Below are 23854 nucleotides of genomic sequence, written 5' to 3' on the forward strand. Positions count from 1 at the left end.
GGATTTGGCTTCATAATCAAGACAATTCTTGATTTGAATTCATAATTACAACAAAACAAGTCAAGTAAATACGATACAACCTAAAACTCTTGGTTCATTTGATATATTTATTTAGTTTTTATGCATGTCCCAGTTTGTTGCATCTTGAATATTTCTTCAAACATAGTTTTAGCCTATACCTATAATAAAATCGTTCGACTTTTGCGTTATTTCTTAGGCAGTAACCTGTTTATATAGAAATCTATACTGTGCCAATGCAGACAAATAAAAGGTGATGGTAAAAGTTATACAAGTTGGATCAAGAGTTTTACATCTTTGGCGCTGACAAAAGATTGCATATGAAAGTGATAAACACTAGATCAGACAAAAAGTTAGCAATCTATAATTATGTGACAACATAAGCTTCTGTTTTGTACATAAAGACTGACGACAGACATTAATATGTGCCACGTCTCAACACCGTTAACGCAAACCAGCTGTTCTTTAACCACTATGCAAAAAAAATGTGATGCCGACAATATTATAAAAGTGCGAGAAATAGGATGAGCAGCATAAGAGACTGACATGCATCAGGAACAGCCTCATTCAAAAAAGTTAGAAGCAAATGTTTTCACCAAATTTAAGGATTAACTTGATACGAGGAAATTCTTTATTAAAGTAAACGCGGTACAATTCATTTCGACTATAGTTTTGTAGCTTATCGATATCTACTTTCTAAAATTTAGAATATACACGCTCTACTAAACTACAGACCAATTGTTATTATCTACTGTAAAGTACAGGTTTGTTATTGATTAGAAGTAAGCTTAATTTCAAAGTTAAGAAATGGCAACGTTTGATTATGAAGCCTGTCAGGATGCAGCGCAATATTTGCGGTTGACCCGGGAAGAAATCTTAGCCAACCAAACTCAAAAACCCGATGGTAACAAACATCGCTTATAAAAGTTTGTTAAAAAAATAATTCAAAATCTATATTTTCAAATATCCCTTTCCATTTCAGGCAAAAAGTATATCTGGTTCCCCGACAAAGAGGTTGCCTACGTGAAAGGTGAACTTTTGGGCACCGAAAACGGAAAATGCAAAATCAAGGCTTGCGAAAGTGGCAAGGTTAACATTATAGACGTCAAACTTAATTAAAGAGAAATAAAACTCATACTGTTAAAGTTTTATGGTTTCTGATTCGCAGCTGCATTTTTCTTTATAGGAAATGACCTTGAAAGAAGAAGAATTACAAGAAATGAATCCGCCTCGATATGAAAAATGTGAAGATATGGCCAACATGACTTTCTTGAACGAAGCCAGCGTGTTGAACAATCTCCGTTCTCGTTATGAGTCTTTTATGATCTACGTGGGTTTGTAGAGACGGTGAAAGAAAAAATACCAAACCAAATCCAGTGTTTGAATCGAATCGTATCACGTTAAATCATTACATTTCAGACTTATTCTGGTCTCTTCTGTGTCACCGTCAACCCGTACAAGATGCTCCCGGTATACGCTTCTTACGTCATCGGTGCTTACAAGGGCAAAAGAAGAACTGAAATGCCTCCTCATCTTTACTCCATCGCTGACAACGCTTACACTGAGATGCTGATGAGTATGTTTGAAGTTACATCAAATTTATATAAGAATAAAAACCGCAAACATTCAATTAGAAATGTACAACAGCACCAATCGTGAATTAAAGGAAAACATTTTAAAATTAACAAGCTAATACTGAAAAGCTAAGCTAGGACATGTTTTTTAATCATGGTTTATTCCTTTACAGACCGAGAAAATCAATCAATGTTGATCACGTAAGTTTTTGTGATTCTGAAAATACAATGGCGTAACTTGCAAGACATGTGTTTGATAAAAAATTATTTTATATAAATATGTTTGGAAAAACGTAGGTTTACTGAATTATCCAAAATAAAATGTCAGAAAATTCAATGCTTCAACCAGCTATATTTCAGCTTTTACTTTTCAGCGGTGAATCTGGAGCTGGAAAAACTGTGAACACAAAAAAGGTCATTCAATACTTTGCTCTTGTGGCTGCATTTGGCAATCAAGATGACTCGAAGGTAATAATTTCAGAAATTTGAGAGTTATCTTTACAATTACTTATTCTTATAGCTTTCTTAAATTGCTAACTTCATTTTCTTCATATGTAGGGAACACTTGAAGATCAAATAGTCCAATGTAATCCTGCTATGGAGGCTTTCGGTAACGCTAAGACAGTTAGAAACGACAACTCTTCTCGTTTTGTAAGTTTTTGTTAGGCCATTATTAAGTCAAATGCAATGTCACCTTGAACTATTCTCATTTACCAATATGAAAATTAATAATATTATTAATAATAATAATAATAAAAAGACGGGCAAATTATTATCAGCCACACATCTTGTTCGGCAGGGTAAATTCATTCGAATTCACTTCGGCAGCACTGGTCTTTTGGCTTCAGGAGATATTGAACATTGTAAGTCATTTTATCGGTTTCGAAGTTAAACTATTCTTGATATATTTCACAGCAATCCACTAACAAACTTACGAAATTAAACGAGTTATAATATACTTTACATATCCCCAAATCTTCATATGTACGCACACGCATTAAGCTTAAATGCAAATAATATGTGATGTAAAAATACGAAACCAGTAGGCTCTAGTGTAAATGAGAATAGTCTCAAAGTATTGAGGTCAATAGTCTAATAATTCACAGACTTGCTAGAAAAGTCTCGTGTGATCTATCAGCAAGAAGGTGAACGTAGCTACCACATCTTCTACCAAATCATCTCCGGGGGGAAACCAGAACTTATTGGTAAGTTTCATATAACTTATAGTTAAAAATCTACCACAACTTAATTTTTCACAATGACGTAAACATGGAAATTCTCTTTTGATTCATTTCAGATCAGCTTCTGGTGACTAAAGATCCCTACGAATACAAAGCAATCTGTCAAGGTGTTGTCACTGTTGAGAACTTAGATGACTCCGCTGAATTGATTCTTACAGACGTATGGAACGGTTTTGAATAAATACAAAAATCAAAGACATATTGTTGATTAATTTTGACTAAACATGGTATATTGTCTCAAAGGAAGCTTTCCGGGTACTTGGATTCAGTCAGGAGGAAATTAATGGAATCTATCGTCTCATGGCCGGTATCATGCATCAGCAAAACATGAAGTTTAAAAACAAGCAAAGAGAAGAACAAGCCGAACCCGACGGAACTGAAGGTATACCTTAAAACTTCGCGAAGTATCAGACCAAATTTTACACAGTTTGAGAATGTTCCTTACTGTGTTACCAACAGAAAAAGTTCTGACAAATCTTTTATTATGTAATATCGAACAGCAAATGTCAAAAAATTCTTAAATAATACAGATGCAGACAAAGTTGCATACTTGTTTGGTCTCAACTCTGCCGATTTCATCAAATACTTGTGTCACCCACGTGTCAAAGTTGGCAACGAGTACGTCACAAAAGGGCAGTCATGTAATCAGGTATGAATTTAAAACTACTAAAAAACTAAAGTGTATTGATTAAGCTAATAATAATCTTCGGCAAACGGAAAATGCATTAAGGCAATGACGGTTTACTTTTTATATAGGTCATGTACGCCATGGGTGCACTCAGCAAAGGTTTGTTTGGAAAACATTTCGACTGGCTAGTCAAACTCATCAACCAGACTCTCAGCACAAAACTGCCAAGAAGCTTCTTTATTGGTGTCCTCGATATTGCTGGCTTCGAAATCTTTGACGTAAGTTTTTTATAGGCTACGACTTAAAAATCAAAAATAGCATTTCCATGTGACAATGCATTTGGTTATAAAAATATACAGACATTATATTCAATAAAGTCAAATTCTTTAACAGAGTAACAGCTTTGAGCAACTTTGTATCAACTTCACCAATGAAAAACTCCAACAGTTCTTCAACCATCACATGTTCGTCCTCGAACAGGAAGAATATAAGAAAGAAGGCATCCAGTGGACATTTATTGATTTCGGAATGGACTTGGCAGCTTGTATTGAACTCATTGAGAAGGTACATTTGTGTTTCCCATCCTAAGAAAAAAATTTATCATTACAAAAGTTACTTTGTTAGAAACTAAATGGTTATTTATCACCATTTTAGTTGTTAAATTCAACACATAAGTCTTTAACTGTTGCTTTATATTTGCAAAAGCCCCTTGGAATTATGTCAATCTTAGAGGAAGAGTGCATGTTTCCCAAAGCAACAGATAACAGTTTCAAGGAAAAACTTTATCAAAACCATCTTGGAAAGAGTAAAGCTTTTGGTAAACCTACTAAGAAAACCAAGTATGAGGCTCACTTTGAACTTTACCACTACGCTGGAACCGTCGCCTACAACATTTGTGGTTGGCTCGAGAAAAATAAGGACCCTTTGAACAACAGCGTTGTTGACCTTTACAAAAAGGCTTCAATGAAATTGATGCAAACCATCTGGGAGGGATATGTGAGTCCAGAGGAAGGTAAGAAACACCAAAGTTCTAGTACTTAAAACATTGGTTGTTATTTCCTGAAAAGATTGAATTAGATTATTTCCTGAAAGTAGAAGTACATAAAACTGAAGCTTTTCTGTGAACAGCTGCCAGCGGCGGTGGTGGTAAAGGGGGTAAGCGTAAAAAGGGTGGTTCATTCATGACAGTGTCGTCTCTACACAGACAATCTTTGAACAGCCTAATGACCAACTTGAGGTATAACGCCCTCTATGCACAAATGTACATTTATACAACTTTAAACTTGCTCGTTTGATAACATTCGAGGTAAGATTGAACTAACGCGCAACAACTTTCAGGTCTACTCATCCTCATTTTGTACGATGCTTAATTCCAAATGAACGCAAATGTCCAGGAGAAATGGAATCTCATCTAGTACTTCATCAGCTGAGGTGTAACGGTGTGTTGGAAGGCATCCGTATCTGCAGAAAAGGTTTCCCAAACAGGATTCCATATGGTGATTTCAAGCAAAGGTACTTATACTAAAAAATTTGTAAATAAATTGGAAATTATTGATTTTGTAATATAATATTCTTAATTCATACGATGGCTATCAAATGTTTAAATTGAAATTGAATAAACCGAAACAAAATGTTTGCTTATGTAACAATTTTAGATACCGTATCCTTAATCCCAACGCTGCTCCTGAAGGACAATTTATGGACAGCAAGAAAGCTTCAGAAAAGTTACTTTCAAGCATTGATATTGACCACGAGGCCTACAAGCTTGGTCATACCAAAGTAAAAACACCAGCAGTCTAAATACCTTTATTAATACGCTTTAGAACCAAAAATGTCAATATTTCATGTTCAGGTATTTTTCCGAGCTGGTATGATTGGCAAACTTGAGGAACTGCGTGACAACAAACTTTCATCCATCTTCAAGTTAATTCAATCCCGCATGAGAGGAATGTTAATGAGACGAGAATATCAAAAAATGATAGAAAGAAGGTACTTATAAAGCGAAATTCTTTGTTAAAATTCTAAATCATATAAATAGAATTAATCAATGATACATTACGAGATCTATGACTAAACATATCTTGCTGTTACAGACAAGCTTGTCGAATTATCCAATCCAACATGCGTGCTTTCTTTGGAATGGCCAATTGCGAGTGGATGAAACTCATGTTCAAGATCAAACCCCTGCTCAAAACAGCCGAAGCTGCAAAGGAATTGGAAACTTTGGAAAAAGATTTCACAGAATGCAAAACAAACTTGGATAAGGAAGTCAAACGAAGGAAGGAATTGGAGGAAATGCAAGTTACATTTATCCAAGAAAAGAACGACCTTCTCATGCAACTTCAAGCTGTAAGTGAAACAAGAGTTATATTTTGTTACACTTAAACATATTGTGTATTTTTATCATAAAATTCTACTCAGCAACAAGATCAAATCGACGATGGAGAGGACAGGTGCGATCAGCTTATCAAGACAAAGGTCGAATTGGATGGCAAGATCAAAGAACTCAGCGAACGTTTGGAAGATGAGGAAGAACTAAATAATGAACTCGTTTCTAAAAAAAGAAAACTTGAGGATGAATGTTCTGAGCTTAAAAAGGATATTGATGATCTTGAAATAACTTTGGCAAAAGTAGAAAAAGAGAAACATGCCACTGAAAACAAGGTAGCCTATAAAAATGAATGCAAGTAGTAAAAAAGTTGAAAAAACTTACTTTTCGACTACTTATAACCGTTCATAATATTTAGAAATAAATTCTACCCTTTAAAGCTCAAAAACTTACAAGAAGAACTTGCAAATCAAGACGAGCAAATTGCCAAGTTACAAAAGGAAAAGAAAGCTCTTCAGGAAGCTCATCAACAAACTCTTGATGATCTTCAATCTGAAGAAGACAAAGTCAATAGTCTCACCAAGCAAAAATCCAAGCTTGAGCAACAAGTGGATGATGTAAGCAGTAATTGGACAAAGCGAATATAACGGAAAGATTTTGTTTATATATGTAAAGTAAACCGAAGTGAGTTTTACAAAATTATTTAATTATGATTAGCTTGAAGCATCTCTTGAGCAAGAAAAGAAATTACGCATGGAACTTGAACGAACCAAGCGAAAGCTTGAGGGAGATCTTAGACTCACTCAGGAGACAGTCATGGATCTCGAGAATGATAAACAACGCCTTGAAGAAAAGTTAAAGAAACAAGAATTCGAGTACAGCCAGCTGGCAACAAAACTCGAAGATGAACAAGCTCTTGTTGCTCAATTGCAAAAGAAGATCAAAGAGTTGCAAGTGAGTGTGTGAAGTGATTTGTAATGACTACATGTTTGAATTTTTGATCGATTCAAAGCAAATTTCTAGGAACAAGTAACGAAATTATGGTTAAAATATTGGAAAAATCGATTTGCTTTATAGGCTCGTATTGAAGAACTTGAAGAAGAACTGGAAGCTGAAAGAGCAGCTCGTGCTAAAGTTGAGAAGCAAAGAGCCGATCTTTCTAGGGAATTGGAAGAATTGAGCGAACGACTGGAAGAGGCGGCAGGAGCAACTGCAGCTCAGGTAATGATAGTTGGAATGAAATTGGAATTAAAAAACGAACATGATTTCGAACTCAAACTTGTTTCGTTTTCTTCATAATGTTTTACTTTTTTGTTTGTAATAAAATAAAATAAGTTTTAAAATAACATCCATACCCTTTAGTAATTGGACAAGTTTTCCAGATTGAATTAAACAAACGACGTGAAGCTGAGTTTGCCAAACTTCGTCGTGAATTTGAGGAATCTAATTTGGCTCATGAAGCCACAGTTTCAACTTTGAGGAAAAAGCACGCTGATACATCGGCAGAAATGAGCGAACAGGTTACTTATTTAAGATTCTTAAAATATTTTAAAATGTAATCAAAGTTACAATATACAAACAAGATGTTGAGTTTAGTGACGTCTAAATTAATTTTTCTAGATTGACAACCTTCAAAGAGTGAAGCAAAAGCTTGAAAAAGAGAAGAGTGAAATGAAAATGGAAATCGATGACTTGGCGACCAACGTCGAAAGTGTTACCAAAGCAAAACTGAACTACGAAAAAATGTGCAGAAATATGGAAGAGCAACTTAATGAGGCGAAATCAAAGAACGACAACTTCACGCGCGACGTCAACGAACTTAATGCCGCAAAAGCTCGTTTATCATCTGAAAATGGTTAGTACCTCAATATATGGGCTGTTTTAACTTTTTTTCCGTTTTACACATCTATCCATTTTTGCAGGTGAACTTGGCCGTCAGCTGGAAGAGCGTGAGCACTTGATGGCTCAACTTACTCGTAGCAAAAACAGCTCTTCCCAGCAAATTGATGAACTTAAACGAGTTGTTGAAGAAGAAACAAAAGCAAAGGCTGCTTTGGCCCATGCGGTGCAGGTATTAAAAGCAAATATGTATTTGAAATATTTATACTGTTTTGAATAGTGTGGGCCTTACCGCCTAAGCAAGTAACAGTTATTTTTTAGAATCATTTTTCAAATATTCTATAATCGCAGGCTTCTCGTCATGACAACGACTTGCTTCGTGAGCAATATGAAGAAGAACAAGAAGCCAAAGCTGAACTTCAACGAGCTTTATCCAAGGCCAATGCTGAGGTCGCACAATGGCGCAACAAATATGAGACTGACGCTATCCAACGAACAGAAGAGCTTGAGGAAGCCAAGTAATTACTTTTTTTTGTGCTTCCAACAAAATATAACTAAACACAACTCTTACACAGAAATATTTAACCAACCTGTCTTGTTTATTTTTACGAAACAGAAAGAAATTGGCCGCCCGCTTGCAAGATGCAGAAGAACAAGTAGAAGCAATGCAAGCCAAAGCTTCCAGTTTGGACAAAACCAAAAACCGACTTCATGGAGAAATTGAAGATCTCACAATTGACTTGGAACGCGCGAATTCCGCAGCAGCAGCTTTGGATAAAAAGCAAAGGAACTTTGATAAAGTTAGTATTGGGTTGTTTTCTACCATTATATACGTTTAAATAATAAAGTAGGTCAAATTAGATAAATCACATTTTTCATTTAGGTTTTGGCGGAATATAAACAAAAGCAAGAAGAAGTTCAGGTGGAATTGGAACAATCGCAAAAAGAAGCTAGGAGCCTTTCTACTGAGCTCTTCAAAATGAAGAATGCTTATGAAGAATCACTGGATGCTTTGGAAACAGTGAAGCGAGAAAACAAAAATTTGCAAGGTTACTACACTAAACAAAATACCTTAGCTACACAAAGTATATCTGTCCATATCGCAATGGAGCAATACACTGCATGCAACTGCAGAACTGAAAAATATTACTATTCATTCAAAAACAAACAAACTGCAATGCAGAGGAAATTGCCGATCTTACTGACCAAATCGGAGAAGGTGGAAAGAGTATCCACGAACTGGAGAAAGCAAAGAGAACTCTTGAACATGAGAGAAACGAAATGCAAGCCGCTTTAGAAGAAGCAGAAGGAGCAATCGAAGGAGAAGAGTCAAAGGTTTTAAGATTGCAAGTTGAACTTGCTCAAATTAAGCAAGAGTTTGAAAGGAGAGTTTCTGAAAAGGACGAGGAAATCGATAACCAACGGTAAGAAGATTGCAAATTTTTAGAAGTTAAAACGTTTCATAGTGTAAATGCATCATTAAAATGATTTATTTTCCAAACCGTATAAAACGCAGTCGCAATCAGCAACGATCTATTGAATCCATGCAAATGACTCTCGATTCCGAGAGCAAAGCAAGGCAAGAAGCTGTGAGAATCAAGAAAAAGATGGAAGGTGACTTGAATGATCTTGAAATACAGCTTGGTCACTCTAACAGGCAGGCATCTGAGTCGCAGAAACTAGTCAAATCCGTTCAGGCTCATGTCAAGGTAAATCCTCTTCAAACAAGGTCGGTTAAATCTATTGACAAAATCCTTCTTTCAAAAGACCTTAAACTATGTCATTTTGAAGGATTTGGAAATGCAAGTTGATGAATCTCAGCGTCATGCTGAAGATATGCAGGAACAATCAGCTGTAATTGAAAGACGAGGCAACCTTCTTACAGCTGAAATAGACGAATTGCGATCTGCTCTTGAACAGGCAGAGCGCGGACGCAAGTTGGCTGAAACTGAACTACTTGAAAGCAGGTAAATACCTAGACAAATAACACGTAGTCTTGGCTTTATTAATGTAACTATTTATAAAATTGTAATATAGTTAAGTGTCTTATGCAATATGAAAAATATGATGCTATTTAAGCACGAGCATTTGCTTTTAATTCAGCGAACGTTCTAACCTCCTCCACACACAAAACACGGCACTTATCAACCAAAAACGCAAGCTGGAAGGAGAATTACAAAACATGCAAGGAGAAGTCGAAGAAAGCATTCAGGAACAAAGAAATGCTGAAGACAAAGCAAAGAAAGCTATCCTTGATGTAAGCTCATGTCATGATCACATTTCACATTTATACGAATTGCAACTTACATAGCTGTATTCCTTGTAACGCAATGAATTTAGGCTGCAACTATGGCTGAAGAATTAAAGAAGGAACAAGATTTGAGTTCTCATCTTGAAAGAATGAAGAAGAACATGGAGCAAACTGTAAAGGATCTTCAACAAAGATTGGACGAAGCTGAGAACATTGCTCTCAAGGGTGGAAAGAAACAAGTTCAAAAACTTGAGACAAGGGTAATTAGAAACCTTTAATTGCTTACAACAGACATTGATTACATAGTTAACTAAACTTGTTTTTCAAAAAATCTTGGTTTTGAGAATCGCAAGGAAATGGTTTTTTTTTCTTAGTGAACCTGCTAACATTAACAATTTTAAGCAACGAATTTAGAGTTTAATAAAAGTCTAATAAATTCACTTGACTGAATACCTACAACCAACTTTTCATATCTGTTGTTTGTTGTTTCCATAGATTCGTGAACTGGAAAATGAGCTCGACAGCGAACAACGAAGAAACAGCGATTCTGTCAAGTCACAGCGCAAAATTGAACGCCGATTGAAGGAAGTCACTTACCAAGGTGAAGAAGACAAGAAAAATCTTACTCGCATCCAAGATCTTGTAGATAAACTCCAAATCAAAGTCAAGACATACAAACGACAGGCTGAGGAAGCTGTAAGTTAACTCATTTAGAATAAGTTAAACGTGACTTTTACAATCAATTCATTTTAGAACCGATAAACTTAAAAATATTTGTTTTTGTGCATATCAACAGGAGGAGCAGGCAAACACTAATCTGAGCAAGTTCCGTAAACTTCAACACGAGCTTGATGATGCGGAAGAAAGAGCTGATATGGCTGAGTCTGCACTAAACAAGATGAGAGCAAAAGCAAGAGATAGCACTAAGGTTTTTATTGACGAATTGATTAGTGTTAGTTACAAATAGTTATTAGGATACTGATTGCACAAACAAAATTTTGTGTTCTGCAATTAAAGGTAGTAACGTTGAGTATAATACCCCGCCTTCCACCGCACTGTCTATTCTTTTATATTATCTTCATGTTTTCATACTGTTTTATATTGCAGGAATAACTACAACACTCTTTTGATGTCACAATGAATTCAAAATGATATCTTTGGAATAAATTATTTGCAAGCAATTTTACTGCTGTTTTTTTGGTTTGGGTTTTAATAGGAACTACCTGTAGGATCAGTAGTATAAGAGAGTGGAATAAGCATACTGCAATGAGCATTGAAGCTAACAAAACATGATGAATGCAAAATCACCAAATGGTCAATGGATATAATCTGACAAAAAATCGTTAAGGGAGATTTGCGATAAAACAATTACTACGAAAATTACTAAACGAAACCATTTTTGTAAACCATTCATGATGTGGTGATAGGGTTGTAATATTAATCTAAAATAAAAATAATTAGTTACAAAGTAACTTCTGTAAGAGATAGTATTGAATTAAATTTCGAACTCGTTTAGTTGATTTGCAGAAACTATTTGTTTCGCCAAGATGTAGTTCTCACAAGTCATTATAGTGATTTGTAAAACATCCTTTTTCAAACTCCCAACCCACACAACGTTACTTTTCAAACATTGTTGTTTGAAATGCCATTTTACAATATACAAGTACCCCTAATTTAGGATAGATCTAAAATGGAGTTGTTTAAGTAATCGCTGCTCAGAAAGTTTCCTGTCTTAAAACGCTAGCAGACTTTTAACAATCAAACCTAATTCTATTATTGCTATAGGGAAGCCTTAGAAGACTTAGGATTTATGTTGGAACTTCAAATTATTAAAAATTTAAGTTCAAAAAAGTTCAAAAGTTACCTTCACAACTGTCAGCAACTTGTAAATTATTGCGGTCAAATTTCCACCATTAAATGCACCAGTAGAACAGGGGTCTCACAAGGATCAATTCTGGGTCCGCTATTATTCCTAATTTATGAAAATGACTTAACTCAAAATCTAAAATTTTGTGACTCAATAATGTATGCTGATGACACAAATCTTTTTGTGTCAGGTAAAAACTTGAATGAGGTAATAGCTCGAGCAAATAATGACCTGGAACACATATCCATAACACAGACAAAACAAACTGTATGATCTTTTCAACCTCCTCAAAAAGTTCTGATCGTACTAAACCGTTATTGATTTATAATTTTTCAATTTAAAGGGTTAAGAAAATTATGTTCTTAGGAATAAACTTAAATGAAAATCTATCTTGAAAACTACATATGTATTATTTACTACGTAAACTAAGAACTAACTTAACAATGACTAGGAAAATTAAACCTTATTTAAATAAAGCTGCACTGATGTCTTTATATCACACTCTCATAGTAAGTCATTTACGTTAGTTTGGAAGGATGGCCACCAATCTGTTTTGAAACATATCCGTTAGTTTGGCATATCTCACTGTATCAATCCCTCACAGAGTATTTGAAAACTTCCAACATGCCAGCATGCTCAGAGGTTTAGAGGTTTGCGGATTTTTAGATTACACATGGCACTAGTATAACACAACCCTATGAATGTTTTTAGAATTCTATTTTTGAAGCTGGCACCATAGGGCGCTCTTATATTTAGTCGTTATACAAGATTTATAACTATTCCATTTTTAACATGGAACTAGCTAATTTTGAAGGTTAGGTTGATAGTTTGATGACTTCTTATCAGGCAAGTGTTTTTACTTAATACACTTTATTGTATAATAAGCTATACCAATATACAGTGTTGCAAAACTCGCAAATATCTTGTTAGAAAACTCGCTTTGATTTAAAAAAGCTTGGCGTGAAATATTGTTAACTTTACTGCAAAAGTATAGTTAAACTGAAACTGTTTATATTTTTTCCGCTACTTTGTCACATTTATTAATGAACTTTAACAGCATTTTGTTTTGCTTAAACCAATGCAATTTATCAATTACTAATATTATTTGTCTTGCTTTCAAAATGTTTGATAATTTTGGCCAAAACCGCAAAAAGCGTATATAGTTTTCGACTTTTTGCGTCCTATTTGCAAAATAATTGGTGAAATCGTAAATTTGCCAAACTTTTATTTTACATGCAAAGTAAGTAATACATTGTGAAAGTTATAAATAAATTCCTTTTTGTGCTTAAATTAATAAAACATCATGCAGTCTTTTGATGTTGGAGAACCACAACGCCGGAGTTATTCCTGTAAAAAGAACAACAGATAGTAACGCACCGAAATTATTGTAAAGGTATTATGTTTGCAGATTTAAGGACTTGTCCACCTTAGTGCTATCTCTTGCTTTTGCTCTCATCTTGTTTAGTGCAGACTCAGCCATATCAGCTCTTTCTTCCGCATCATCAAGCTCGTGTTGAAGTTTACGGAACTTGCTCAGATTAGTGTTTGCCTGCTCCTCCTGTTGATATGCACAAAAACAAATATTTTTAAGTTTATCGGTTCTAAAATGAATTGATTGTAAAAGTCACGTTTAACTTATTCTAAATGAGTTAACTTACAGCTTCCTCAGCCTGTCGTTTGTATGTCTTGACTTTGATTTGGAGTTTATCTACAAGATCTTGGATGCGAGTAAGATTTTTCTTGTCTTCTTCACCTTGGTAAGTGACTTCCTTCAATCGGCGTTCAATTTTGCGCTGTGACTTGACAGAATCGCTGTTTCTTCGTTGTTCGCTGTCGAGCTCATTTTCCAGTTCACGAATCTATGGAAACAACAAACAACAGATATGAAAAGTTGGTTGTAGGTATTCAGTCAAGTGAATTTATTAGACTTTTATTAAACTCTAAATTCGTTGCTTAAAATTGTTAATGTTAGCAGGTTCACTAAGAAAAAAAAACCATTTCCTTGCGATTCTCAAAACCAAGATTTTTTGAAAAACAAGTTTAGTTAACTATGTAATCAATGTCTGTTGTAAGCAATTAAAGGTTTCTAATTACCCTTGTCTCAAGTTTTTGAACTTGTTTCTTTCCACCCTTGAGAGCAATGTTCTCAGCTTCGTCCAATCTTTGTTGAAGATCCTTTACAGTTTGCTCCATGTTCTTCTTCATTCTTTCAAGATGAGAACTCAAATCTTGTTCCTTCTTTAATTCTTCAGCCATAGTTGCAGCCTAAATTCATTGCGTTACAAGGAATACAGCTATGTAAGTTGCAATTCGTATAAATGTGAAATGTGATCATGACATGAGCTTACATCAAGGATAGCTTTCTTTGCTTTGTCTTCAGCATTTCTTTGTTCCTGAATGCTTTCTTCGACTTCTCCTTGCATGTTTTGTAATTCTCCTTCCAGCTTGCGTTTTTGGTTGATAAGTGCCGTGTTTTGTGTGTGGAGGAGGTTAGAACGTTCGCTGAATTAAAAGCAAATGCTCGTGCTTAAATAGCATCATATTTTTCATATTGCATAAGACACTTAACTATATTACAATTTTATAAATAGTTACATTAATAAAGCCAAGACTACGTGTTATTTGTCTAGGTATTTACCTGCTTTCAAGTAGTTCAGTTTCAGCCAACTTGCGTCCGCGCTCTGCCTGTTCAAGAGCAGATCGCAATTCGTCTATTTCAGCTGTAAGAAGGTTGCCTCGTCTTTCAATTACAGCTGATTGTTCCTGCATATCTTCAGCATGACGCTGAGATTCATCAACTTGCATTTCCAAATCCTTCAAAATGACATAGTTTAAGGTCTTTTGAAAGAAGGATTTTGTCAATAGATTTAACCGACCTTGTTTGAAGAGGATTTACCTTGACATGAGCCTGAACGGATTTGACTAGTTTCTGCGACTCAGATGCCTGCCTGTTAGAGTGACCAAGCTGTATTTCAAGATCATTCAAGTCACCTTCCATCTTTTTCTTGATTCTCACAGCTTCTTGCCTTGCTTTGCTCTCGGAATCGAGAGTCATTTGCATGGATTCAATAGATCGTTGCTGATTGCGACTGCGTTTTATACGGTTTGGAAAATAAATCATTTTAATGATGCATTTACACTATGAAACGTTTTAACTTCTAAAAATTTGCAATCTTCTTACCGTTGGTTATCGATTTCCTCGTCCTTTTCAGAAACTCTCCTTTCAAACTCTTGCTTAATTTGAGCAAGTTCAACTTGCAATCTTAAAACCTTTGACTCTTCTCCTTCGATTGCTCCTTCTGCTTCTTCTAAAGCGGCTTGCATTTCGTTTCTCTCATGTTCAAGAGTTCTCTTTGCTTTCTCCAGTTCGTGGATACTCTTTCCACCTTCTCCGATTTGGTCAGTAAGATCGGCAATTTCCTCTGCATTGCAGTTTGTTTGTTTTTGAATGAATAGTAATATTTTTCAGTTCTGCAGTTGCATGCAGTGTATTGCTCCATTGCGATATGGACAGATATACTTTGTGTAGCTAAGGTATTTTGTTTAGTGTAGTAACCTTGCAAATTTTTGTTTTCTCGCTTCACTGTTTCCAAAGCATCCAGTGATTCTTCATAAGCATTCTTCATTTTGAAGAGCTCAGTAGAAAGGCTCCTAGCTTCTTTTTGCGATTGTTCCAATTCCACCTGAACTTCTTCTTGCTTTTGTTTATATTCCGCCAAAACCTAAATGAAAAATGTGATTTATCTAATTTGACCTACTTTATTATTTAAACGTATATAATGGTAGAAAACAACCCAATACTAACTTTATCAAAGTTCCTTTGCTTTTTATCCAAAGCTGCTGCTGCGGAATTCGCGCGTTCCAAGTCAATTGTGAGATCTTCAATTTCTCCATGAAGTCGGTTTTTGGTTTTGTCCAAACTGGAAGCTTTGGCTTGCATTGCTTCTACTTGTTCTTCTGCATCTTGCAAGCGGGCGGCCAATTTCTTTCTGTTTCGTAAAAATAAACAAGACAGGTTGGTTAAATATTTCTGTGTAAGAGTTGTGTTTAGTTATATTTTGTTGGAAGCACAAAAAAAAGTAATTACTTGGCTTCCTCAAGCTCTTCTGTTCGTTGGATAGCGTCAGTCTCATATTTGTTGCGCCATTGTGCGACCTCAGCATTGGCCTTGGATAAAGCTCGTTGAAGTTCAGCTTTGGCTTCTTGTTCTTCTTCATATTGCTCACGAAGCAAGTCGTTGTCATGACGAGAAGCCTGCGATTATAGAATATTTGAAAAATGTTTCTAAAAAATAACTGTTACTTGCTTAGGCGGTAAGGCCCACACTATTCAAAACAGTATAAATATTTCAAATACATATTTGCTTTTAATACCTGCACCGCATGGGCCAAAGCAGCCTTTGCTTTTGTTTCTTCTTCAACAACTCGTTTAAGTTCATCAATTTGCTGGGAAGAGCTGTTTTTGCTACGAGTAAGTTGAGCCATCAAGTGCTCACGCTCTTCCAGCTGACGGCCAAGTTCACCTGCAAAAATGAATAGGTGTTTAAAACGGAAAAAAAGTTTAAACAGCCCATATATTGAGGTACTAACCATTTTCAGATGATAAACGAGCTTTTGCGGCATTAAGTTCGTTGACGTCGCGCGTGAAGTTGTCGTTCTTTGATTTCGCCTCATTAAGTTGCTCTTCCATATTTCTGGACATTTTTTCGTAGTTCAGTTTTGCTTTGGTAACACTTTCAACGTTGGTCGCCAAGTCATCGATTTCCATTTTCATTTCACTCTTCTCTTTTTCAAGTTTTTGCTTCACTCTTTGAAGGTTGTCAATCTAGAAAAATTAATTTAGACGTCACTAAACTCAACATCTTGTTTGTATATTGTAACTTTGATTACATCTTAAATCTCAAGAATCTTAAATAAGTAACCTGTTCGCTCATTTCTGCCGATGTATCAGCGTGCTTTTTCCTCAAAGTTGAAACTGTGGCTTCATGAGCCAAATTAGATTCCTCAAATTCACGACGAAGTTTGGCAAACTCAGCTTCACGTCGTTTGTTTAATTCAATCTGTGGAAAACTTGTCAATTTATTAAAGGGTATGGATGTTATTTTAAAAACTATTTTATTTTATTACGAACAAAAAAGTAAAACGTTACGAAGAAAACGAAACAAGTTTGGGTTCGAAATGGTGTTCGATTTTTAATTCCAATTTCAAACCAACTATCATTACCTGAGCTGCAGTTGCTCCTCCAGCCTCTTCCAGTCGTTCACTCAATTCTTCCAATTCCCTTGAAAGATCGGCTCTTTGCTTCTCAACTTTAGCACGAGCTGCTCTTTCAGCTTCCAGTTCTTCTTCAAGTTCTTCAATACGAGCCTATAAAGCAAATCGATATTTTTCAAAATATTATAACCATAATTTCGTTACTTGTTCCTAGAAATTTGCTTGGAATCGATCAAAATTTCAAACATGAAGTCATTACAAAATACTTCACACACTCACCTGCAACTCTTTGATCTTCTTTTGCAATTGAGAAACAAGAGCTTGTTCATCTTCGAGTTTTGTTGCCAGCTGGCTGTACTCGAATTCTTGTTTCTTTAACTTTTCTTCAAGGCGTTGTTTATCATTCTCGAGATCCATGACTGTCTCCTGAGTGAGTCTAAGATCTCCCTCAAGCTTTCGCTTGGTTCGTTCAAGTTCCATGCGTAATTTCTTTTCTTGCTCAAGAGATGCTTCAAGCTAATCATAATTAAATAATTTTGTAAAACTCACTTCGGTTTACTTTACATATATAAACAAAATCTTTCCGTTATATTCGCTTTGTCCAATTACTGCTTACATCATCCACTTGTTGCTCAAGCTTGGATTTTTGCTTGGTGAGACTATTGACTTTGTCTTCTTCAGATTGAAGATCATCAAGAGTTTGTTGATGAGCTTCCTGAAGAGCTTTTTTTTCCTTTTGTAACTTGGCAATTTGCTCGTCTTGATTTGCAAGTTCTTCTTGTAAGTTTTTGAGCTTTAAAGGGTAGAATTTATTTCTAAATATTATGAACGGTTATAAGTAGTCGAAAAGTAAGTTTTTTTAACTTTTTTACTACTTGCATTCATTTTTATAGGCTACCTTGTTTTCAGTGGCATGTTTCTCTTTTTCTACTTTTGCCAAAGTTATTTCAAGATCATCAATATCCTTTTTAAGCTCAGAACATTCATCCTCAAGTTTTCTTTTTTTAGAAACGAGTTCATTATTTAGTTCTTCCTCATCTTCCAAACGTTCGCTGAGTTCTTTGATCTTGCCATCCAATTCGACCTTTGTCTTGATAAGCTGATCGCACCTGTCCTCTCCATCGTCGATTTGATCTTGTTGCTGAGTAGAATTTTATGATAAAAATACACAATATGTCTAAGTGTAACAAAATATAACTCTTGTTTCATTTACAGCTTGAAGTTGCATGAGAAGGTCGTTCTTTTCTTGGATAAAAGTAACTTGCATTTCCTCCAATTCCTTCCTTCGTTTGACTTCCTTATCCAAGTTTGTTTTGCATTCTGTAAAATCTTTTTCCAAAGTTTCCAATTCCTTTGCAGCTTCGGCTGTTTTGAGCAGGGGTTTGATCTTGAACATGAGTTTCATCCACTCCCAATTGGCCATACCAAAGAAAGCACGCATGTTGGATTGGATAATTCGACAAGCTTGTCTGTAACAGCAAGATATGTTTAGTCATAGTTCTCGTAATGTATCATTGATTAATTCTATTTATATGATTTAGAATTTTAACAAAGAATTTCGCTTTATAAGTACCTTCTTTCTATCATTTTTTGATATTCTCGTCTCATTAACATTCCTCTCATGCGGGATTGAATTAACTTGAAGATGGATGAAAGTTTGTTGTCACGCAGTTCCTCAAGTTTTCCAATCATACCAGCTCGGAAAAATACCTGAACATGAAATATTGACATTTTTGGTTCTAAAGCGTATTAATAAAGGTATTTAGACTGCTGGTGTTTTTACTTTGGTATGACCAAGTTTGTAGGCCTCGTGGTCAATATCAATGCTTGAAAGTAACTTTTCTGAAGCTTTCTTGCTGTCCATAAATTGTCCTTCAGGAGCAGCGTTGGGATTAAGGATACGGTATCTAAAATTGTTACATAAGCAAACATTTTGTTTCGGTTTATCCAATTTCAGTTTAAACATTTGATAGCCATCGTATGAATTAAGAATATTATATTACAAAAACAATAATTTCCAATTTATTTACAAATTTTTTAGTATAAGTACCTTTGCTTGAAATCACCATATGGAATCCTGTTTGGGAAACCTTTTCTGCAGATACGGATGCCTTCCAACACACCGTTACACCTCAGCTGATGAAGTACTAGATGAGATTCCATTTCTCCTGGACATTTGCGTTCATTTGGAATTAAGCATCGTACAAAATGAGGATGAGTAGACCTGGAAATTGTTGCGCGTTAGTTCAATCTTGCCTCGAATGTTATCATACGAGCAAGTTTATAGTTGTATAAATGTACGCTTATGTATAGAGGGCGTTATACCTCAAGTTGGTCATTAGACTGTTCAAAGATTGTCTGTGTAGAGACGACACTGTCATGAATGAACCACCCTTTTTACGCTTACCCCCTTTACCACCACCGCCGCTGGCAGCTGTTCACAGAAAAGCTTCAGTTTTATGTACTTCTACTTTCAGGAAATAATCTAATTCAATCTTTTCAGGAAATAACAACCAATGTTTTAAGTACTAGAACTTTGGTGTTTCTTACCTTCCTCTGGACTCACATATCCCTCCCAGATGGTTTGCATCAATTTCATTGAAGCCTTTTTGTAAAGGTCAACAACGCTGTTGTTCAAAGGGTCCTTATTTTTCTCGAGCCAACCACAAATGTTGTAGGCGACGGTTCCAGCGTAGTGGTAAAGTTCAAAGTGAGCCTCATACTTGGTTTTCTTAGTAGGTTTACCAAAAGCTTTACTCTTTCCAAGATGGTTTTGATAAAGTTTTTCCTTGAAACTGTTATCTGTTGCTTTGGGAAACATGCACTCTTCCTCTAAGATTGACATAATTCCAAGGGGCTTTTGCAAATATAAAGCAACAGTTAAAGACTTATGTGTTGAATTTAACAACTAAAATGGTGATAAATAACCATTTAGTTTCTAACAAAGTAACTTTTGTAATGATAAATTTTTTTCTTAGGATGGGAAACACAAATGTACCTTCTCAATGAGTTCAATACAAGCTGCCAAGTCCATTCCGAAATCAATAAATGTCCACTGGATGCCTTCTTTCTTATATTCTTCCTGTTCGAGGACGAACATGTGATGGTTGAAGAACTGTTGGAGTTTTTCATTGGTGAAGTTGATACAAAGTTGCTCAAAGCTGTTACTCTGTTAAAGAATTTGACTTTATTGAATATAATGTCTGTATATTTTTATAACCAAATGCATTGTCACATGGAAATGCTATTTTTGATTTTTAAGTCGTAGCCTATAAAAAACTTACGTCAAAGATTTCGAAGCCAGCAATATCGAGGACACCAATAAAGAAGCTTCTTGGCAGTTTTGTGCTGAGAGTCTGGTTGATGAGTTTGACTAGCCAGTCGAAATGTTTTCCAAACAAACCTTTGCTGAGTGCACCCATGGAGTACATGACCTATATAAAAAGTAAACCGTCATTGCTGTAATACATTTTCCGTTTACAGAAGATTATTATTAGCTTAATCCATACGCTGTAGTTTTTTAGTAGTTTTAAATTCATACCTGATTACATGACTGCCCTTTTGTGACGTACTCGTTGCCAACTTTGACACGTGGGTGACACAAGTATTTGATGAAATCGGCAGAGTTGAGACCAAACAAGTATGCAACTTTGTCTGCATCTGTATTATTTAAGAATGTTTTGACGTTTGCTGTTCGATATTACATGGCAAACGGTTTGTCAGAACTTTTACCTATGGATAGCACAGTAAGGAACATTTTGAAACTGCATAGTTTTAAGGAATACCTTCAGTTCCGTCGGGTTCGGCTTGTTCTTCTCTTTGCTTGTTTTTAAACTTCATGTTTTGCTGATGCATGATACCGGCCATGAGACGATAGATTCCATTAATTTCCTCCTGACTGAATCCAAGTACCCGGAAAGCTTCCTTTGAGACAATATACCATGTTTAGTCAAAATTAATCTACAATATGTCTTTGATTTTCGTATTTATTCAAACCGTTCCATACGTCTGTAAGAATCAATTCAGCGGAGTCATCTAAGTTCTCAACAGTGACAACACCTTGACAGATTGCTTTGTATTCGTAGGGATCTTTAGTCACCAGAAGCTGATCTGAAATGAATCAAAAGAGAATTTCCATGTTTACGTCATTGTGAAAAATTAAGTTGTGGTAGATTTTTAACTATAAGTTATATGAAACTTACCAATAAGTTCTGGTTTCCCCCCGGAGATGATTTGGTAGAAGATGTGGTAGCTACGTTCACCTTCTTGCTGATAGATCACACGAGACTTTTCTAGCAAGTCTGTGAATTATTAGACTATTGACCTCAATACTTTGAGACTATTCTCATTTACACTATAGCCTACTGGTTTCGTATTTTTACATCACATATTATTTGCATTTAAGCTTAATACGAGTGCGTACATATGAAGATTTGGGGATATGTAAAGTATATTATAACTCGTTTAATTTCGTAAGTTTGTTAGTGGATTGCTGTGAAATATATCAAGAATAGTTTAACTTCGAAACCGATAAAATGACTTACAATGTTCAATATCTCCTGAAGCCAAAAGACCAGTGCTGCCAAAGTGAATTCGAATGAATTTACCCTGCCGAACAAGATGTGTGGCTGATAATAATTTGCCCGTCTTTTTATTATTATTATTATTAATAATATTATTAATTTTCATATTGGTAAATAAGAATAATTCAAGGTGACAGTGCATTTGACTTAATAATGGCCTAACAAAAACTTACAAAACGAGAAGAGTTGTCGTTTCTAACTGTCTTAGCGTTACCGAAAGCCTCCATAGCAGGATTACATTGAACGATTTGATCTTCAAGTGTTCCCTACATATGAAGAAAATGAAGTTAGCAATTTAAGAAAGCTATAAGAATAAGTAATTGTAAAGATAACTCTCAAATTTCTGAAATTATTACCTTCGAGTCATCTTGATTGCCAAATGCAGCCACAAGAGCAAAGTATTGAATGACCTTTTTTGTGTTCACAGTTTTTCCAGCTCCAGATTCACCGCTGAAAAGTAAAAGCTGAAATATAGCTGGTTGAAGCATTGAATTTTCTGACATTTTATTTTGGATAATTCAGTAAACCTACGTTTTTCCAAACATATTTATATAAAATAATTTTTTATCAAACACATGTCTTGCAAGTTACGCCATTGTATTTTCAGAATCACAAAAACTTACGTGATCAACATTGATTGATTTTCTCGGTCTGTAAAGGAATAAACCATGATTAAAAAACATGTCCTAGCTTAGCTTTTCAGTATTAGCTTGTTAATTTTAAAATGTTTTCCTTTAATTCACGATTGGTGCTGTTGTACATTTCTAATTGAATGTTTGCGGTTTTTATTCTTATATAAATTTTATTTAACTTCAAACATACTCATCAGCATTTCAGTGTAAGCGTTGTCAGCGATGGAGTAAAGATGAGGAGGCATTTCAGTTCTTCTTTTGCCCTTGTAAGCACCGATGACGTAAGAAGCGTATACCGGGAGCATCTTGTACGGGTTGACGGTGACACAGAAGAGACCAGAATAAGTCTGAAATGTAATGATTTAACGTGATACGATTCGATTCAAACACTGGATTTGGTTTGGTATTTTTTCTTTCACCGTCTCTACAAACCCACGTAGATCATAAAAGACTCATAACGAGAACGGAGATTGTTCAACACGCTGGCTTCGTTCAAGAAAGTCATGTTGGCCATATCTTCACATTTTTCATATCGAGGCGGGTTCATTTCTTGTAATTCTTCTTCTTTCAAGGTCATTTCCTATAAAGAAAAATGCAGCTGTCCAATCAAAAACCATAAAACTTTAACAGTATGATTTTTCTTTCTCCTTTATTAAGTTTGACGTCTATAATGTTAACCTTGCCACTTTCGCAAGCCTTGATTTTGCATTTTCCGTTTTCGGTGCCCAAAAGTTCACCTTTCACGTAGGCAACCTCTTTGTCGGGGAACCAGATATACTTTTTGCCTGAAATGGAAAGGGATATTTGAAAATATAGATTCTGAGCTAACTTTTAAACAAACTTTTATAAGCGATGTTTGTTACCATCGGGTTTTTGAGTTTGGTTGGCTAAGATTTCTTCCCGGGTCAACCGCAAATATTGCGCCGCATCCTGGCAGGCTTCATAATCAAACGTTGCCATTTCTTAACTTTGAAATTAGGCTTACTTCTAATCAATAACAAACCTGTACTTTACAATAGATATTAATTGGTCTGTAGCTTGTAAAGTATATTAATTAATCGCAAATATTGCGCCGTATCTTGGCAGGCTTCATAATCAAAAGTTGCCATGATAGTTGTTCCTTTACCTAACTCGATAAACCGCATAAGATAGAGAAAAAATTCTCAATTTAAATATGTCTTAAACTCATTTCTTAACCAAGATTCTATTCCAATTGAGCACTGTAGGCCTATAGCTCAGCGCCAAACCTTTGACTCGCTGCAAAAGTGATGCCTTTGAAGCCAACACACTTAACATTACTCCGTCTACGCTAAGGTTGCCACATGTAAGCTACTTATTCCTTATGTCAAAGTTTCCTTATTTATACATTTCCGCAATATAGCAACTTTTTCTTGAACCTCACATACAACAGCTGATTATAATCGTCCAGCTGTAAAGTTTTTGTCACTAAGGGCTGTCATCACGCAAAATGAAAAAACCACGCATGAGTATACTTGAAACATCCCGTAGGGCGTGACGTTGCGTATGTATATTGTGTGCGATTGGATTCGCGATAATACTCTATATTGCATGGAAACGTTTAAGAATTTTCAACATGGTTTTTCACAAAATTCCAAAATAGTTTACCAACTCCATGAAACTCTGCAATAAATCACGATAAGGTTAAAAGCTTTGTTATT

At 35.4% G+C, this 23854-nt stretch overlaps 2 protein-coding genes across 2 annotated transcripts; one reads left to right on the forward strand and one right to left on the reverse strand.

The window, feature by feature from the left end:
• Positions 1-767: 767 nt before the first annotated feature.
• Positions 768-11061, forward strand: LOC143448904 (myosin-7-like). Its single transcript, XM_076948834.1, has 38 exons — positions 768-922; positions 1001-1107; positions 1205-1348; positions 1438-1594; positions 1766-1793; positions 1967-2060; positions 2151-2243; positions 2392-2455; positions 2699-2797; positions 2890-2993; positions 3077-3215; positions 3364-3482; positions 3590-3739; positions 3855-4025; positions 4167-4473; positions 4590-4698; positions 4800-4973; positions 5117-5240; positions 5314-5450; positions 5555-5810; positions 5883-6125; positions 6231-6407; positions 6508-6744; positions 6868-7011; positions 7173-7310; positions 7411-7645; positions 7713-7861; positions 7981-8147; positions 8246-8429; positions 8513-8678; positions 8813-9053; positions 9146-9338; positions 9421-9596; positions 9733-9886; positions 9970-10140; positions 10376-10576; positions 10677-10808; positions 10988-11061. Exons 1-38 carry the CDS (start codon positions 826-828, stop codon positions 10991-10993), a joined length of 5787 nt encoding a protein of 1928 aa, XP_076804949.1. The 5' UTR covers positions 768-825; the 3' UTR covers positions 10994-11061.
• Positions 11062-12955: 1894 nt separating this feature from the next.
• LOC143448903 (myosin-6-like) lies at positions 12956-23198 on the reverse strand. The gene is made up of 38 exons (XM_076948833.1): positions 23039-23198; positions 22854-22960; positions 22612-22755; positions 22366-22522; positions 22167-22194; positions 21900-21993; positions 21717-21809; positions 21505-21568; positions 21163-21261; positions 20967-21070; positions 20746-20884; positions 20502-20620; positions 20245-20394; positions 19959-20129; positions 19511-19817; positions 19286-19394; positions 19011-19184; positions 18744-18867; positions 18534-18670; positions 18174-18429; positions 17859-18101; positions 17577-17753; positions 17240-17476; positions 16970-17113; positions 16669-16806; positions 16337-16571; positions 16121-16269; positions 15835-16001; positions 15553-15736; positions 15304-15469; positions 14929-15169; positions 14644-14836; positions 14386-14561; positions 14096-14249; positions 13842-14012; positions 13406-13606; positions 13174-13305; positions 12956-13094 (listed from the first exon to the last, which is right to left on the reverse strand). The coding sequence occupies exons 1-38, from the start codon at positions 23133-23135 to the stop codon at positions 13089-13091; spliced, it is 5787 nt and encodes a 1928-aa protein (XP_076804948.1). The 5' UTR covers positions 23136-23198; the 3' UTR covers positions 12956-13088.
• Between the last annotated feature and the right edge of the window lie 656 nt (positions 23199-23854).

This window comes from Clavelina lepadiformis, chromosome 3, assembly GCF_947623445.1.
Source record: "Clavelina lepadiformis chromosome 3, kaClaLepa1.1, whole genome shotgun sequence".
Lineage (NCBI taxonomy): Eukaryota > Metazoa > Chordata > Ascidiacea > Aplousobranchia > Clavelinidae > Clavelina > Clavelina lepadiformis.